General features: G+C 42.4%; 1 protein-coding gene across 1 annotated transcript in view; it reads right to left on the reverse strand.

Moving 5' to 3' along the window:
- RNF150 (ring finger protein 150) overlaps positions 1 to 19,424 on the reverse strand; it is a 258,445-nt gene that overhangs the window by 25,935 nt on the left and 213,086 nt on the right. Inside the window, exon 6 of the mRNA XM_081545481.1 lies at positions 18,011 to 18,221. Within this exon, the coding sequence (XP_081401607.1) occupies positions 18,011 to 18,221 (211 nt within the window). The remainder of the gene's footprint in view (positions 1 to 18,010; positions 18,222 to 19,424) is intronic.

The raw sequence follows: 19,424 nt of genomic DNA on the forward strand, positions 1-19,424 counted from the left end.
ACTTATGAATGCAAAAAGGACATTGTCTATGTGTGTGTGCTCAGTTGCATCCAACTTTTTGTGGCTCCATGGACTGTAGCCTGCTGGGCTCCTCTGCCCACGCAATTTTCCAGCAAGAATACTGGGGCGGGTTGCCATTTCTTCCTCCAAAGGATCTTCCTGACCTAGAGATGGAACCTGCGTCTCTTGCGTCTCCTGCATTGGCAGGTGGATTCTTTACCACTAGTGCCACCTGGGAAGCCTAAAAAGAACATCAGTTCAGTTCAGTTCAGTTGCTCAGTCGTGTCCGACTCTTTGTGACCCCATGAATTGCAGCACGCCAGGCCAGGCCCCTCTGTCCATCACCAACTCCCGGAGTCTACCCAAACCCATGTCCATCAAGTCAGTGATGCCATCCAACCATCTCATCCTCTGTCGTCCCCTTCTCCTCCCGCCCCCAATCCTACCCAGCATTAGGGTCTTTTCCAATGAGTCAACCCTTCGCATGAGGTGGCCAAAGTATTGGAGCTTCAGCTTCAACATCAGTCCTTCCAATGAACACCCAGGATTGATCTCCTTTAGGATGGCTTGATTGGATCTCCTTGCAGTCCAAGGGACTCTCAAGAGTCTTCTCCAACACCACAGTTCAAAAGCATCAATTCTGTGGCGCTCCGCTTTCTTCACCGTCCAACTCTCACATCCATACATGACCACTGGAAAAACCATAGCCTTGACTATGAAAAAGAACATCAAGACCTGGGAAATCTAAAATTACTGGTTTATCTTTTATTTAAGGCATCTGGATGATTTAGATCTGTTCTATAATATATGTGACTTAAGAAAATAAAATAAACCAGTATAATTTAAAAAATAAAATTACTGGTTTATCCACAGATCATTCCTCTGTCAGTCTGTATGCTCGAAACACTCTCTAAGATTAGTGGGAGGGCTGCTGTCTGTTGAATGTAACGAAACACAGAGTCATGCATAGAAAGACATAATTATGACTTTCTAGGAACTGACACTAATGGGTTGTTGATTGATAGATGGGCTGCCTAGTGATGCTGCTGATAACCTGAGAGGTTTCTCTGTAAATGGTATTATAAGGACAGTCATTATTTTATATGAGATCATGGTAATAAAGATTGCTGTTTATAACTCAGTAGTCCTCAAGTGATGAATTAATGGAAAAGATAAATAACTAAAAGAGAGTATGCAGTTCTGGCTCAGGAAGTAAAGTAATTCTGTTAATTGAAGAAGAACAAGGTGAGGTTAATTTTCATCTTCACAGGCAAATGATTAAGGATACAACCTAGAGCTATTGGGCCTTGGAATCTGTCTGAGAAAGGTGGTTTACAGATATTTGTATCAAGACACTTCTATGGTGCTAATAGGTACCTGTGATGTGTCTGTCCAATGTGTGTTCTCATGGGGAGGTGGCGTGGAGGGTGGGGGACAGAGGTAATGTTTATGATTGATTGAGTGCCAGGCACTGAGTCAGCAGCTGTCTATACACTGATTCATTTCATGCTCACAACATACTTGCAGGGTGGATTTTATTTGGACAAGTTTTTTTTTGGCTGAGCCATTGTAGCAGGTGGGATCTTCGTTTTCTGACCAGGGATCAAATCTGCACCCCCTGCATTGAGAGGTGGAGTCTTAACCACTGGACTGCTAGGAAATTCCCTGGTCAATTTTAAAGATGAGGAAATTGAGGCCCGGGGAGGTTATTTGTTGATCACAGCTATTTAGTCAGAGGCCAGCCAGGGTTTGGGCCCAGAACTGCCCAATGCCAAAGACAACTGGTTTCTCCAAGTCTACATTACCCTGGGTAGGGTCATCTTCACTCATCGTTGTTGTGGTTGTTGTTCAGTTGCTAAGTCATATCTGACTCTTTGTGACCCTATGGACTGCAGCATGCCAGGCTTTCCTGTCCTTCACTATCTCCTGGAGTTTGCTCAAACTCATGTCCATTGATTCAGTGATGCTGTCTAACCATCTCATCCTCTGTCGTCCCCTTCTCCTCCTGCCCTCAGTCTTTCCCAGCATCAGAGTCTTTTCCAATGAGTCGGCTCTTCACATCAGGTGGCCAAAGTATTGGAGCTTCAGTTTCAGCCTCAGTCCTTCCAAAGAATATTCAGGGTTGATTTCCTTTAGGATTGACTGATTTAATCTCCTTGCAGTCACTCATCATGGGTTAATTTGAAGTAAGAAGAGGAGTGTTGATGGTGCAAAACAAAAAATGAAGAGCATTTGAGCTGCACTGGCTCCTGGGCTCTTGGTGTGAATGACATTCCCAGGGCATTTGCAGAAAGGGAGGCACAGTCAGGCAGGAGAGTCTTTCCCATCACATTTTCTTTTGCTGCATTTTCTGCCACTTTGTCTCTCTCCACTGCTTTCAATCCCTCGTTTCTGCTGTGTAGTCCCATATCAATAATGATTAATAATAAGTCATCAACCCATTTCTACAAGGCATTAATCTCCTTCCTTCCTTGTGATGGGGGACTAGTTTAGCATCTGTGCTCCTGTCACAGGGGTCTAGGGTCCCAGTGTCATCCTAGAGGAACAGGCTATGGGCAGGCTCATTTGCTGGTGTCTTGGTCCAGTTTTGAGTGTCCTGGGAAGACTATACACCTATTCATTTCAAACACCAATATATGTTGCTACATAAATTCTTCCAGTTCAATTATTGCTATTGTTGCTTTCCTTTAACATTCAACATATTCATTTATTTTACTAATGTTATTGAGTCTGTGTGCATGCTCAGTCCCTTCAGTCATGTCCAACTTTTTTCAACCCCATGGACTGTAGCCCACCAGGTTCCTCTGTCTATGGGATTTTCCTGGCAAGAATCCTGGAGTGGATTGCCATGCCCTCCTCCAGGGGATCTTCCTGACCCAGGGATTGAACCCACGTCTCCTGTGCCTCCTGCATTGCAAGCAGATTCTTCACCACTGAGCCACTGAGAAGCCTGTTATTGAGTCTAATTGTAGCCATAACTTGTGCTGAGTTTCAGAACATGATGGTGTAAAGCCAGAGTCCAAGCCCTTTAAGGACCTGCAAGTTCAGTGGGGCAACAGATGATTTCTCAAGAAATAATAACAGAGATAATTGTTTGAAAGGAGATATTCTAGATGGATCATTAGATTCTTCTCAGAGTAACAGAGAAGGCATCTCAGAGAATACAGCAGATTAGATGTGCCTGAAGGATAATATGCAAGACTTGGCACCTACAGGGAGAAGAGTTGGGGCAGCAAGTCTGAAACCACTAGTGGCTTACAAATGCTTCTCTATAAAACTCACCAGCTGGGAATGGCAAAAAAAAAGAATCATGGAGAGATATGCAGAAGCCAAATGCTTAATGATTTGTTTAGATTAGCCAGTTTGAGATCTTAACCCAGAGGGGATAAACATGTCTTGAACAAAACAGCAACAAGATTTCTGTAGATGATTATTTAGGCAGTGCAGGAATGAAGACAGACTTGGAGGACCGTAAGACTAGAAACAGGGAGAGTGAAATGGCAGCCATGGCAAAAACCAAGGTCAGAGATGCTAAGGGCTCAAATTATAGCCACGAGAAAGAAAACGGGACATGGAGAGAGGTCTAAAAGGCAGAATGAACATGGGCTGGGGATTATTTGACTATGGAAGGCAGCAGCATGAGAACAATAGAGATAATCCGAACTTTACTGGCGTGAATGCTGGAGAATAATTTCACTGTAAAAACTGAAGTCACTAATTTGTAAAATAAACCTATACACTTAAATATTGAAAAGATAACACACATGTAGCACGCTAAAAGGAAATGCTCTTAAAAATTTGGTACCAAACATATTTTCTGAAGCCAAGGAAGCCAGGCGAAACCATAATTCTTCACTGTAGTAAAAAGACATTATAAAGGAGGAATGCTAATACAAAACATGTGTTGAAAAAATGGATGAATTCTTCAACGGCATGTCAACTGACCCTTTTTATTTTTCCTTAGTTTGATACTTAATTTTTCAATCACGTTAACTTTTTTCCAATTTTTATTTCATATCAAGAACATAGTTTAACAAGACAAATGTTATTTCATCTTTCAATTATTCTATGAGAATTTTCACTATGATATATATGTTTTAAAATTATTTTTTAATTTTCAAGATCTCCTTCTCATTCTCAAAAAAAATTCCTATCATCTGCTTCTTTTCCACAAATGCAATATTATCCCATATCTCTAAGGATACAAATAATAGTTTATAGAATTCTGTGATCTGAATTATCTTGGTTTCCTTCGAGTTTATTTTCATTTGTTACATCTCTCTCTCTCTTAGATTTCATGACTTTTTGCAATTCTCCAGCCATCCTTGCCCTCCATTCATATTTGCAATGAGGCACTACAATTAAGTGTGTATGGGTAGGACATGCTGACTAGGGCAGGGACTTCAGTAAGAGTCCGAAGCAACGACCAGGCAGCTCAGAATGGGAGACACAATCTGGGACACATAAATGCTCTTGACACAGTATTTCACCTAATTTTCTTTTGAGCCTCACTGCATACCACAGTCCTCCTGGGTGTCTGGTGCCCTATACCCTGAGCTAGCTGCAAAACTCATAGCTTCTCACTGGCTTCTCCCTTAGAAGACACTAAGAATTCAACCTTCCCCACTTCACTAAATGAGTTTCCACTCATTTGTCTTCCAAAATTTGTTGTAATCTTTACCCTGCTCTTACAGTCTGTGTAGGTTTATACCTTTCACGAATGCTTTGGTGGGAGTTGGTGGGGTAGCAGAGATAAACCTGTGGGCTCAATCTGCCATGTACAGCCAGAAATCTTGAGCTGATTCTAGATGATTCATTTACCAAGAAGACCAGTCCTGATGCCTTGATTTAAAAATCATTCTCTGGGGCTTCCTTGGTGGCTCAGCGGTAAAGAGTCCACCTGCCAATGCAGGAGACTTGAGTGTGATCCCGGATCTGGGAAGATCCCACAAGCCATGGAGCAACTAAGCTTGTGTACCACAGCTACTGGGCCTGTGCTCTAGAGCCTGGGAGCTGTAACTACTGAGCCTGTGGGCCACAACTACCAAAGCCTGCATGCCTAGAGCCCATGCTCTGCAGCAAGAGAAGACACTGCCATGAGGAGTCTGCACATCACAAGCAGAGAGTAGCTCCTGCTAGCCACAATCGGAGAAGAAGCCTGCAAAGCAACGAAGACCCAGCACGGCTATAAGTAAATAAACACGAATTATATTCAAAATCTTAAAAAAAATAAAAAGCATTCTCGGGACTTCCCTGGCAATCTAGTAGTTAACACTTCACCTTCCAACGGGAGGGTGTGGGTTCTATCCTTGATCAAGGAGCGAAGATCCCACAGGTCTCTTGGCCAAAAAAACCAAAACGTAAAAAAATGGAAACCATATTGTAAAAATTCAATAAAGACTTTAAAAAATGGTCCACATCAAAAAGCCTGTAAAAAAATAAAAATAAAAATCCTTCTCCTGTGGGCATGCTTTGACTTAGTTTCTAACTCTGTACTATTCCCTTGGAACAGGTGAGCTTTCCTGGTATTTCTTTACAGGGAACCCCGAGGTGGAATATTGGAAAGATAATTAGGCTGGGGCCAGAACTCGTTTTAGCCCCTCTACTTCTGTTTTTCTTTCTGGGATAGATGTTACTGTTTGTTTCTACTGTGCAGGAATGTTAGGAAGACAGAACAAGATATTATGGGTGAAGCACACTTTGAGATGGTAGGAAGAATGATCAGTCAGTGAATTTAAGGTATTTCTTGGACTTCCTTGGTGGTCCAGGGGCTAAGGACTTTGAGCTCCCAATGCAGGGCTCTGGTTCAATCCCTGGTCAGGGAACTAGATCCCACATGCTGCAACTAAGACCTACTGCAGTAAAATAAAGAAATATTTTTTAAAAAAGGCTTTCCTTTTTGCCAGAAGAGAGCAAGTCTCAAATCCCTGGAGGATGATATTAAGATTTCTTATTCCTGCAGCTTTAAGGATGGATGGACATGAATTATTAACACTTTTTCTGCATCATAATTTCAGAGACACAAAGAAAGAGAAATTCACTGTTTAGTATTCAACTTGTTAAACAGTTCAACTAAATCCTTAATAAAGCATCTGGAGCTTAAATATTTTAGTGACATGTAAAACAGTTAAGTTATAAAATATTTAGATGGACTGGAGCTATTCTTAGATGATTACTAATTTCCTTTAAAATTATGGGACAGATACATGAATGAATTCACACATAGTATAGACTACCCTGGAAATGCCGTCCAGTGAGAGAGGTTTTCTTCCTTAATTTTAGAGCAACAATGACTCTTTGCCACTCCATGAACTGTCCATGGAATTTGCCAGCCCAGAATACTGAAGTAGGTAGTCTTTCCCTTCTCCAGGGGATCTTCCCAAACCAGGATCCAACCCAGGTCTTCTGCATTGCAGGCGGATTCTTTACCAGCTGACACAAAGGAAGCCCAAGAATATTGGAGTGGGTAGCCTATCCCTTCTCCAGCAGATCTTCCCAACCCAGGAATTAAACCGGGGTCTCCTGCATTACAGGTGGATTCTTTACCAACTGAGCTATCAGGGAAGCCCCCTGAATGGGATACTTGTGCCTTAATATCCTCATTCGTAAAGTGGAGATAATATCCATTCCAAATGATGTCTTTTTTTTTTTTAAACTAATTCCCTGAGAAGAGAAAATGAGACAACATATGTGGTATTTACTGTAAAAAAAAAGAAAGCACTATAAACATGCAAAAAGAATTCTATGTGTAGATTTTGGAGTAAATATCAAACTGTGTATTTGCATACATATGAATATATAAACAGACAAACACTGAAACCACTATCTATTGAAAAAAATACAATGATTTTTTTCTAAATATTGCTTGCCCATTGTCTAGCATTACTATTAAAACAGAAATAAGACAGTTGCTCTATATACTCTTTTGGTTTACATGACATGCCATTTACTTGCTGATGGCATCCCAAAAGCTGTCATTGTTAAAATCAACACTAAAGACTGTGTGCGTGTGTGTGTATATATATATAACACACACGTGTGTTTGTTAATCGCTCAGTCATGTCCAACTCTTTGCGACCCCATGAACTCGAGCCTGCCAGGCTCCTCTGTCCATGAAATTCTCCAGGCAATAATACTGGAGTGGGTAGCCATTCCATTCTGCAGGGATTTTCCTGACCCAGGGATGGAACCCGAGCCTCCTGCATTGCAGGCAGACTCTTTACTGTCTGAGCCACCAGGGAAGTCCATATATATATATACATATATATATATATAATACTGGTTCAGACTTACTAGATTGATTTAATGACCCACAATTTGAAAAACAATTGATCTAGGCATATGATTTTGGAATCTATAAAATGGGGATGACAATCTCATAAGATTGTTATGATGGTCAAATAAGACATTCTATGTAGAGGACACAGAGCTTGTGCTCAATGAAAGGTAACAGTTAATAACTGTCTTTAAAAACAAAGAAAATGAATACTGCCTGAGTCTGGGCATAGCCAGCATCTCAGTGGCCCAAATAAGCGCTGCTTGAGAGTCTTTTGTGAGCAGAAGGCTGTGACGGTCTAAGTACAGGGTTTACGATGCCAGGGGATCCTAGCAGGAATCCCGGTTAGAGTCATGGTGCTCTTCCAGTCCCTGACACTTGTCTGTCTTCTCCCCCATTCATTTTACAGGAACATATACATAAAATGTGATCTATAAAAGACTGGGCAGATGCTGCCAGCTCATGGCGACCCTCTAAAGTTTCAGAGGATGCTGCAGTGGGGAGAACGCCAAGCACACAGCTCCTTGCTAGGATGACTTAGTGGTACTGGAAGGAGAGGGGTATCAGGAAGGGCTTGTAAGTGATGATGCAAGGTCTTGATTGAGCCTCTCCCGGCAAAACTTGGAGGGACACCAAGAGAGGAAGTCTAACGTTAATCATAGAATTACGGAACTGGAAAAGGTCTTAGGGATCAATGCTGGTAAAAGTGCCTCAGTCGACAACTGAGGAAATAAAAGCACAGGAAGGGTAAGTGACTCACACGAGGTCACACAGCTAATCAGAAGCCAAATCACACCTAAGGCCCCACTTTTTTGTTTCTGACTAGTGGTGTTTCCATTTTACCATCTGACTTCAAGTAGCTCCAGTGATGTTCTGATAGTTACGCTTTTTTTTTCCTCCTGAATTTCATTTCCAAAATATTTTGAGTTGTGGAGCTCTGACTCTTGAATTTTTAGAGCCAAAGGACATTTTCAGCTGTTCCCTACCTTCTTAATCTCTGAATGGTGGAACTTCCCCTCTCTGCCATGTGCTTTAGAATTGAAAAGCAAAGAGAAACATTATCTTATTTACACTTGATGCTGTTCCAACACGGAAAAGGGGCTTGACCTGCCAATTATGTTTCTTGCCATTGGCTGCCACGTCCCTGCTGCAATCCATGTTCAGTGTGTCAATATTTGGTAGAATTCAGGTCTGCTCAACAGCCTTTTCCCAGCTCACTTTTGGAGTGCTTACCAAAAGCAAGACAGCATTGTGAGAAATTAATCAAACTGGAGATGGTGCTGCTGCTTAGTCGCTTCAGTTGTGTTCAACTCTGTATAACCCCATGGACTATAGCCCGCAAGGCTCCTCTGTCCATGGAATTCTCCAGACAAGAGTACTGGAGTGGGTTTGCCATGCCCCTCCTCCAGGTGATCTTCCCAACCCAGGGATCAAACTTGGGTCTCCTGCATTGCAGGCAGATTCTTTACCGTCTGTGCCATCAGGGAAGCCTGGATATGGTGCTATCAATAACTCAGAATATCTGAGACACTCTCCAAGCAACGGAAGGATTTCGCCTGCTTGCTGGGCCATTTCATTTTAAGAGGGCAGTGTCTCCCAAGTGGATGGCGTGTATCATGCCCAGGCTGAGTGCTCCCAGCGGCAATGTATCTGTGGTCTAAACTGATGAACTCTCTCACAGGCAGCTTGTACATCTCCAGATCCTCCACACACTCGTGCCCAAGGCACCAGACATAGGACAGAAAAGTCCTGGGAGTCTGGCCCTGAGTGGGCTTTCTTAGGTTGGCAAATGCTTTCAATCGAGGAGGAATGTTACTATAAAAAAAATCTAGTGGCTTGTGGATCGTCTGGTTGTCATTTGTGAAACTTGATGAAAGCAACTGTGTATCACAAAGATCTTTGCTCTTCAGAACAGTTGCTCCTCTCTGGAAGCCTTGATTGAGCTGGTGAGCTGGAGGGCTCAGAAACAGGGCGGGGATGAGACTCCACGGACCTGGCACAATCTGAGCCATCAAGATGAGTGGGGAGAGCAGTATCACTGTCTGCAAATGCTTCATTTTGTATAGAAGTAATTCACCGTGGCTGAAATATTTCCTGAAGGGTAGAGAAAGTGAGGTCTACAACCTTACCCGGTTGGCTGATTCTGTTGTCTGCCACAATGGAAGAGGCTCACAAATCAAAGCAGTCATCTTTCCAGGGCTAATGGGAATCTTATGGGTACCAAGGGACATCCTTCTCGTTGCTCATTCCAGCCGGCATATTTATCCACAGTCAAGGGGAGCTACTTTGACAGTTCAGGCCTTGATGCAAGTCAAAAATGCAGAGGTGGCTATTTACTCTTGTCCTTTCTAATCAAAGCTGGAATGCTTTCTCTAGAGGTGTTTATTTCTGGATGCACAGGTATATTTTGCAGTCACACTAAAACCTGGAGATTGCAGCTTTGCAAATGTAGCAATATGTAGTTGCCCATTTGGAACAGAAATGGGATGCTCATGGCCAAGCCTCCCTTTGGTCTCAGTTGCCTTGACCCAGAGGTTCAAAATTGAGTTCTCTGGAAAAGTCATGAATACTCTCTCTTTTTAAATTTTTATTGGAGGATAGTTGATTAACAATGTTGTATTAATTTCAGGTGTATAGCAAAGTGAATCTGTTATACATATATCTACTCTTTTTTAGATTCTTTTCTCATATGGGCCATTAGAGAGCATTACTTTAAGTAGAGTTCTCCCTGGTGGTCCGGTGGTTAAGACTGTATTTTCACTGCAGGGAGGCATGGGTCTGATCCCTGGTTGGGGAACTAAGGTGGTGCTAGTGGTAAAGAACCGCCTACCAAAGCAAGAGACCTGGGTTTGATCCCTGGGTCGAGAAGATCCCCTGAAGGAGGGCATGGCAACCCACTCCAGTATTCTTGCCTGGAGAATCCCTTGGACAGAGGAGCCTGGCAGTCTATATTCCATAGGGTTGCAAAGAGTTGGACATGACTGAAATGACTTAGTATGCACATGGGGAACTAAGATCTCTCATGCTGTGACCTAAAAAAAAAAAAATGCACTCTCTCTCGTGTTTGTATTCAGCTTGTGGTTGGAGCAAGTCTAGGGGCATTTACACCTTTTGAATGTAGATATTCTGGATGCTTCCTCTATGGCTCCCAAAATAATAAACATAAAACTTAAAAAAAGTTAAGAATGAACGTCTTTTCTGGCCTGATTTTAAGAGAATGTGTTTTTAGGAATGAAGACTCCTAGAGAGGTTCCTATTGAGTTCCTCAAAGAAGAGAAAGCAGATCCTTCCAGAAATTACAAAGCACAAGTCTCTGACTGAACTCTTTGGGAGTTCTTTCCATAATTAGCATGTCATCTGTGTTCCTGCAGAGCCCTGAGTGCTTACAGTGATAGCTGTTAAATATGTTTGGCTGAAAATGACTTTTTGCTGGGCTGCAGTTTCAGCTTTGCTGTAACGATTACTTTTTGTATCACGAGTGCATTTTTAAGAGTGTGAGCATATATATGTATATATTTATTTATTTATTTATTTTTTTCCCGAAAAGGTTGACTTATCTCTCATTTCTCTGCAAAGCAGCTCTAGTTCCGTTACTGTGTGTGTGTGTGTGTGTGCATGTGTGTGTGTGTGTATTAGTCGCTCAGTCGTGTCCGACTCTTTGCAACCCCATGGACTGTAGCCCACCAGGCTCCTCTGTCCATGGGATTCTCCAGGCAAGAATACTGGAGTGGGTTACCATGCCCTCCTCCAGGAAATCTTTCCAATCCAGGGATCAAACCCGGGTCTCCCATATCAGTTAGAAATGTGCCCTCTGGTGAAGCCCATGAGGACATTTAGGGACTAACTCTTCTGCACTTGTGGGACTCCTTTGCCTCAGTTTCTACTGAAGAGCTACTGGCAACAAAGAACTCTGAGACAGGCTTTCCCACCTCCCCCAACCCCGGGACCCCCATACCACTGCTGGATGGAGTAGATGTGAAGGACACCTGTTCGATGACTCTGGACCTCATCACCCAGTTAATGACAGTAACAAGGGGAGAGAGGGAGAGAAAGGTGGGTAAATTGGAAAAGAGCTCATCCAAGGGGCAGCATTGACTCGCTGAATCCCACTCCTCTAGAAGGGGTGGGGAGGGGCTACTGCCCAGGACCATGCCCACTGAGGGGTTCCTGTAAGAGAAACTCCACCCCCTCTACCAAAGGAGATTCTGGACTCTGCTTCATGTAGGTGGGACTCAGGGAGAACAAACTCAGGCCTTCAAGAAGCTATGTCTTCTCCAGGGACTTCCCTAGTGGTCCAGTGGTTAAGACTCTGAGCTTCCAATGTAGGGGACTTGGGTTCAATCCCTGATCAGGGAACTAAGATCCCACATGCCTTGTGGCACAGCCAAAAGATTAAAAAATGAAACAAAACAGATCGTGGACTCAGGTCTCCTGTCTGCCTGGAGTCTGGAAGGAGGAGGCTGATGGCCTGTGTGCGGTCAGAGGCCGGGAACAGGGCTGTACCAGAAAGGGCTGTCAGGACAGATGATGTGTGAGGTCCCAGAGGTGACCACGTGGTGAGTGAGAGGACTGGGCTCAGCTTGGACAGTCAGAGACTCAGCAGACAAAGGCCAGATGTGCAGGTGTTGTAGAAGGCCTTGTGGGTAAGCAGTGGAGGCTCATCTGTCCGGAGTGATGGGTCTTACAAGGGGAAAGGCCCAGATGTTTAAAAAAAAAAATCCTTTTGTCCATGTTTGGGACATAAAGGGACTCTTGTAACCATCAGTTACCTATAGGTGAGCAGAAAATTCCTGCTGGAATTTTCCTCCCCGGGCAGGGTCTATTATACCAGCTCCACATAGCAGGAAGTTTCCCAGAGGAAACGCATAACACGTTTCAACTCAGCCGGTCGAGTCTGAACCTGTTAGCCTATATAAGAATTCATGTGGACCACTGCCTTCTGTGAAGTCTGAAGACCATGAACCTGTTAGCCTATAGAAGAATTCATGTGGACCACTTCCTTCTGTGAAGTCTGAAGACCAGGTCTCCTGACCAAACGCATTATGTCATGTGCTCTTCAGAACATACAGGGGTGAGTCTGGGAGAACTGGACACTGTCCATCTCCTCCCTTTCTAGCTCCCAGCTCTCTCCACCCCTCCACCCTCCACCTGCCACCCCAGGGCTGACTGCTGATTCCTTCTAGCTTGAGTTGGAAGGAGTGGCAAGTGGGTAATGATCTGGAGACAGCGAGAAGACGCCTGTAGTGATTCAATACTAGAAATGGATGGCAGTGTCAGCAACTTCATTGAAAAACAAAGGGAAGGTCTCAGATCCTCTTGAGAAGTGTGGAGTGGTGTGGGATGTTTTGGAGGAGTGATAAAGTGTTCTTTTCTCTAGCTCCTGTCTGGAGTCTCTAAACACACCAGGTCATTTGTTTAGCTGTGTTTTCCTTTGGTCCTAAGCAACTTTTTCCCCTGCTGAAGCCAATCAAAGAAGCTACAGGCTGGGCTTGGAGAGTCAGAAGGCAGAGTACAGTGCAAAGAGGAAAGCAGATAAAGATTGGTGAGTGGGGACTTTTCTGGGGGTCCAGTGGTTAAGCATCCGTCGGCTAATGCAGGGGACACCGGTTCGATCCCTAGTTCAGGAGGATTCCACATGCCATGGAGCAACTAAGCCTGTGTGCCACAACTATTGAGCCTGTGCTCTAGAGCCAGGGAATCGCAACTACTGAAGCCTGTGTGCCCTAAAGCCCATGCTCTCCAACAGGAGAAGCCACCACAAAGAGAGGCCCGCGCATAGCAATGAAGACCCAGCATAGCCAAAAATAAATGTGAATCAATCAATAATTAATTAAATTAAATCAATCAATCAATTAATTAAAAAAAGATTGGTGAGTGCCATTTGTGCATGCATACAAATGACTCCCTGCACCAAAGTGGAAGAGAAACTGTGATTTGGTGCTGCCGTGTGAGGTGACAAATGCTGAAATGTCAGAAACATTAACCATATGCATACGAGAATGTCTTTCTCTCAAATGTCAGACTGGCAACCAGTTTGAATTTCCTTTCCTTTGTAAATGTTTTTCTTTTTTTTCTTTTCCTGGGAACTGAAGGTGATCCTTTACTGCCACATTTTCCCATTTTCACTCTAAAGGCAATCTGTTCTACGCTGTTCCCCCTTGAGAGCTGAAATGACTTCTACGTATATTTGATCGACTCTACACCAACACTGTTTGTCAGGAAAGGAAGAATGCAGGTAGGGATGAGAAGGCGAGTTGAAACTAAACATATTTTTGAACTTTCAGAGATTTAGAAAAATGGAGGAAGAGAGTAAAAAAAAAAAAAAATGAACTGAGCACTGTGCTCATTTTCTCCCCTTTCTCATCCTGCGAACATAGCTAGGCATGTTCCTCAAGAGTCAGCTGGTCCTGAGAGGTCCAGCTGCACCTGTCCCCAGCTTATGACCTCAGGCCAGCTACTTTAATCTCTTGGTGCTACTATTTCTGCATCAGTAAAATGAGATTAAAAATAATATTTACCTCATAGAGTTGTTGTAAGCTAAGACATGTAGACAATGTAAAAGGATGCCTGGTACAGAGCTGGTGTTAGGTATTTGTTAGCTACTGTTACTTCTTCATTTTCTGTAATTTTCTAGTAGTTTTCTGGATCTTTAGAGATGTGAGGTAGGAAAGGATAAGGGAGAAAAAAGGTCAGGTCCAACCTCCAGTGGGTTATTTGTGGTCTGTAGCAATATCACATCCCCACATCCCCTTCCTTCTTTCACCATCTGTGTTTTTTTGATAGCATTAGGGAGTTGGTTACAATAACGTGGATGAGAACTTGAATCTTTCTGCTCATTTATTCATGCATCTGTCTTTGGTCCTTTATTGATTATGCAACTTAGGGCACTATGCAATGTGCAATCTGTATAGAGGAAAGGATTTTCCCTTAAGGAATCTACAGCCATTTAGTTAGTAGTATAAATCATTAACATCTAATCAGGCTCACAAAGGAGGGGATATATGTATACTTATAGATGACTCACACTGCTGTACACCAGAATTCAACACATCATTGTAAAGCAATTATCCTCCAATTAAAAAATCTAATCAGAAAAATTATGTTTGGAATATTCTGTTAAATCCCAATAAATAAAACTAATCAGAAATGGCCTAAAATATCATATGATATCACCTATATGTGGGGTCTAAAAAATGACACACACAAAAATAAACAAATGACACAAATGAACTTATTTACAAAACAGAAATAGACTCAAAGATACAGCATACAAACTTGTAGTTACAGAAGGGGAAAATGAGGATAAATCGGGATTAACAGATACACATTGTGTGTGTGTGTGTGTGTGTGTGTGTGTGTGTGTGTGTGTGTGTGTGTGTGTGTGTGACTCTTTGCGACCCCATGGACTGTAGCCAGTCAGGCTCCTCTGTCCATGGAATTCTCCAGGCAAGAATACTGGAGCGGATTGCCATTTCCTTCTCCAGAGGATCTGCCCAACCTGGGGATCGAACCCATGTCTCTTGCATTAGCAGGAAGATTCTTTACCACTGCACTGCCTAGGAGGCCCAACAGATTACACATTAGTATGTATAAAAGAGATAAACAACAAGGAACTAATATATAGCACAGGGAACTATATTCAATATCTTCTAATACTCTGTAACGGAAAAGAATTTGAAAAAATATATATAGTGATAAAACTAAATCACTTTGCTGTATACCTAAAGCATTATAACATTATAAATCAGCTATACTTCAATTAAAAAAAAGAAATGTCCTAGGAAAAGTATTTTGTGAAAACAATTCAGTTTCTGCACCAAGAGGCTGATATCTTTAGCCATATTGACATATGGCACTGGTCTTCAGACTACAGATGTGGTCTCTTGTCTCTTCATCTTTACCAAGACCTTCCTTTGAAATTACCTGGCATTTTTCCTTCTGTTGTGAACATAAGCTCCCTGTTCAAGCTTAGATCAAACACTTTTCACCTCCAGGCATTCAGTGAATAGCTACTGAATGCCTGGTATGAACCTAAACACTGAGTCAGTTTTAGCCAAAACCGTTTCAGATTATGAATTATCTGGATACAGACTTTAATTTCCTATTTCGTTTTTGGTTGTATTTTCACTCATAAACTATGCATTTTCATTTGATATCTGGACTTTACTGAGATGAAGTACATGGCCACTTTTCAAAATCAGGAATCTAACAGATGACACACTTTCTCTTGAAAGTCAATCAATCATTTCACTGCAAGAAATAGGATTCATTTTTAATTTGATTCTTTTTATGGGCTCAAAAGGGATTCCCAGTTGGTACAGTGGTAAAGAATCTGCCTGCCAATGCGGGAGACACGGGAGACATGGGTTCAATTCCTGGGCTGGGAAGATTCCTTGGAAGAGGAAATGGCAACCCACTCCAGTATTCCAGCCTGGAGAATTCCAAGGACAGAGGAGCCTGGTGGGCTACAGTCCATGGGATCAGAGTCGGACACAATTGAGTGCATCACAGCCTCAGCACGGGCTCAAAAAAGGTTCATGTGTTAAGCGTTTTTGAACTGCTAGCAAAATTGTATCACGTCTTCCAATATATTAGACGTCACTTAGACCACTAATGGTGATATGCTTGATGGTAACTGAGCATGTCCAATAAATGGAAAATTATGGGTTAATGTTGTACTTTGCAAAGAGAACATACTGTTTGATCTGAGTCACTCACTTACTTACTCCTCTGTTCAATTTTCATATGGTGAAAACCAGAAGTTTATCACGGTTAAGATTAAATGACATTTAAAGTTCTTAGATCCCTAAATTACTAGGATTCTATATCTGTGTTCTCCAATATGTAGCCAGTGGCCACGCATGGCTTCTGAGCACTTGAAATGGAGCTAGTCTAAACTGAGATGTGCTCTAAGTATAAAATACACACCAGGTTTTGAAGAGTTAGTATAAATTAAAGTATGTAAAACATTTTGGCTACATTGGGGTAAATAAAATATTTTATTAAAATCAACTCTACCAACTTGTTTTTATTTAGTATGGTTACAAAAAATTCAAAACTGCTTTTGTACCATTTTAGACCTTCAAAACAAAGGGATCATAATCTATCTTTAGGGACTTTTTAATGTGTAATGGGTAATGCTTCAGTGTTGAGATCCTCAGACCTCTAAAAGTCAAGTCAAAACTCGTATCTACCCCAAACTAACACACCCTGCATGGGCAGATATTTACCATCTAATAACTCTTTTTAAAAAAAATTATTTGTGTGCATTGGGTCTTGGTTGAGACACGTGGATCTTTTAGTTGACGCATACAGGAATTTTTGTTGCGGTGTGGGAACTCTTAGTTGCGGCATGTGGGATCTAGTTTCCTGACCAGGGATGGAACCGGGGACCCCTGCATTAGGAGTGCAGAGTCTTAGCCACTGGACCACCAGGGGGGTCCCGTCACCCAGTAACTCTTAGTTACTCTCCATGGAGTCCATGCAGTCCACGGGGTTGCAAAGAGTCGGACACGACTGAGTGACTGAACTGAACTGAACTCTCCGTTGAGGTCTTGTGGAAGTTCTATGGTTACAATAATGAATGTTCACCCCTATGGTTATTGTCTCAACTATATCAAAAGATTATCAGGAAAGACACCAAAATGTTAACAGTGATCATTTCTGGGTAGTGGGGTATTGATTCATTTTTTCATTTTTTTCATTATCTTTCAGGTTTTCAACAAACAATGAGGGCTCTTATGCTTCTTTATCAGAAAAATGTATCTTTAAATTTCAGTGTGAATGATCTCTTGAAGTGTATAAACAACATGAATATGTAAAAAAGAGGCCAACTTAAAAGGAAATATTTCAACATGCTTTCATCCACTTTGCTCCATTTCCAAATTTTATATAGTGAATATCAGGCTACTTCTACCAAGGGAAAAAATCCACCTCATTTAAAAACTGCACTATTCACCTACCCTTTTAACCTTAAACCTAAGTTAATTTGAATGATGATTTCCTTAGAACTGATGCTTCTATCTCTGCTGTATTAGACTATGGAAGAAATACTTGAGATTTTAGCTTCAGTCATATGCCAGCATAGCTATTTAAATATTTTTATACCTTACTGTCCATCAGAACAGCATCTAGTTTGAGTCTATGCAGGAGATGGGGAGGAAGCTCCAAGGATATTTGAATATGTCACCGTGTAAGTGGTTTAGGTTGTACTGCAAGAATGCTCATGTAAAGGGGTGCCATTTGCATGAGTCCTGCAGCCAGAGCAAGGATAACACTCCTATGTGCTGTCCAGACCAGCTCAGACTGCCACGTGCGTGCACACTCAGGAGGGCTCTAGCTTGGGTACACACACACACACACACACACACACACACGTGTGGTGCGCCCCATCCCAGTCCCACTACCCATCCCCTGCAGTTGCTTTTCTCCCGTGCCTTCCACTCTCAGAGGTCAGACCCACCACCCAGCTTGCTTCTGGTACCACGGGGTGTGTACGATGTTGTAGCATCCGTGTGTGGGTGAGCGAGACACTTGCCAGCTCTGCTGTCTGCCCTGCTGCCTCAGGAGTGAGCTGGGCTTCTCAAGGACTGTCAGGTGTGATGGGTTAGCTGGGCAACATTCTACTCATTTAATTTTTTTTTTTCTTCTTGAGGACAAGTGCCTCTTTCCAATTCTCACGAGGCAACAGCCTTTGGGAATAATGGCACTTGGTGTGTGCACGGCAGAACTTACTGTTGGTGGTGAAGATGATTTCTCCCTCCTGAGGGGTGGGATCTGGGTCCTGGACGACCTGCAAGGCTCCCACAGTCCGGACAGCAGGGTCCAAAGTGACCGAGCTTTCGTTTACGGTCGTGTCACTTGCGCCTGTGATCTGGTTGGTGGGCGGACCTCCCAGAGATCCCTCGTAGTCCGTGGGCAAGTCGTCCAGGCAGTCGGCATTGGGCTGACAGGAGCAGAAAAGGACCTGTTCTTAGTGTACATCATCAAGTTAGGGATGAGATGTCTACAGCCTCAATATTTTGTCCTGCTGGAAACTAAGTTTTTTACTGTTTCTTCCTGAATCACTTTATTTAAAGACATTCCACAATATAGTTCCTGTAATTAACATGAAAACATCTTCCAAAATTTTCTTTTCAAAGTCTCTGTTTAGATCTAGAGACAAGGTTTTAATTCCAGGAGTAGTAATATCCATACATTAACAAAATTAGTTAAGGGGAATAAAATGACATTTATTTATAATAATAGCTCTTCCTTATATATAGTGTTTACTTCTCATAATAGGAAGTAGATGATAGCCTGATAATTTGCCCCAAAGACCCATATGTTGTTTGCAAATGAACTAATGGCATGAGAGGGGAGACAGAATAAGACTCATTGTGAATTGTTCATCAGAGATACACACATATACACAAACAAACACACACACAAACACACAAGCATTTGTTGTTAACATAAGCCAAAAAACCAGCTGGAGAAAAAAGTCCTATTTGTAGAACATACAATTGATCACATATTTATAAAATTCTCTAAATTAAAATCTTAAAATCATAAAACAAGGGTGAGACCATCCAGTGTAATTACCTACTCACTATAGGACTCTTGCCCCGCCTAATCCTTCACAGCTCCACTTGAAACACATAGAAATGGGGGGCTCCCTGTTTGGTAAGGCAGCCTGTGTCACCAGCTTTGTCAACTATTTTCTTATTGGGCTACCTTACAGTCTTACTCTGGTTTTAGTTCTGCTGGCTGAAGTGGTATTGAATATATGAATATCTCCTCTATGAGCAGCTTTTGAAAAATGATTTTCAGTTGTTCTGCCCCTGCTCAAACTCATAAAAATTTTTAAAAGCTGGTGGTAGAGAGATATGATCTTGAGAAGTAGTAGGAATAACTACTTATCATTTTTTTTGCATCAGTCTGAGCAGCAACATAGCCTTGAGTGATGCCAATGACACGGCTTTGTGCACCTTAAGGCTTAGGTACGGAGATCCCTGGGTTGACACTGATTGAATTAACATCACAATGACCAGATTGGGTGTAAAGTTCAAAGAGAAAATCTACAACTCAGGGACTCACTGGGAGCACAAAGCAAGGAATTTAACCTGCTAGACTCCTGTGCTGGATTTCCATTCCGAAACCAAGTCTC

Source organism: Giraffa tippelskirchi, chromosome 11 (assembly GCF_054371585.1).
Source record: "Giraffa tippelskirchi isolate mGirTip1 chromosome 11, T2T-mGirTip1v1.2.pri, whole genome shotgun sequence".
Taxonomy (NCBI): Eukaryota; Metazoa; Chordata; class Mammalia; order Artiodactyla; family Giraffidae; genus Giraffa; species Giraffa tippelskirchi.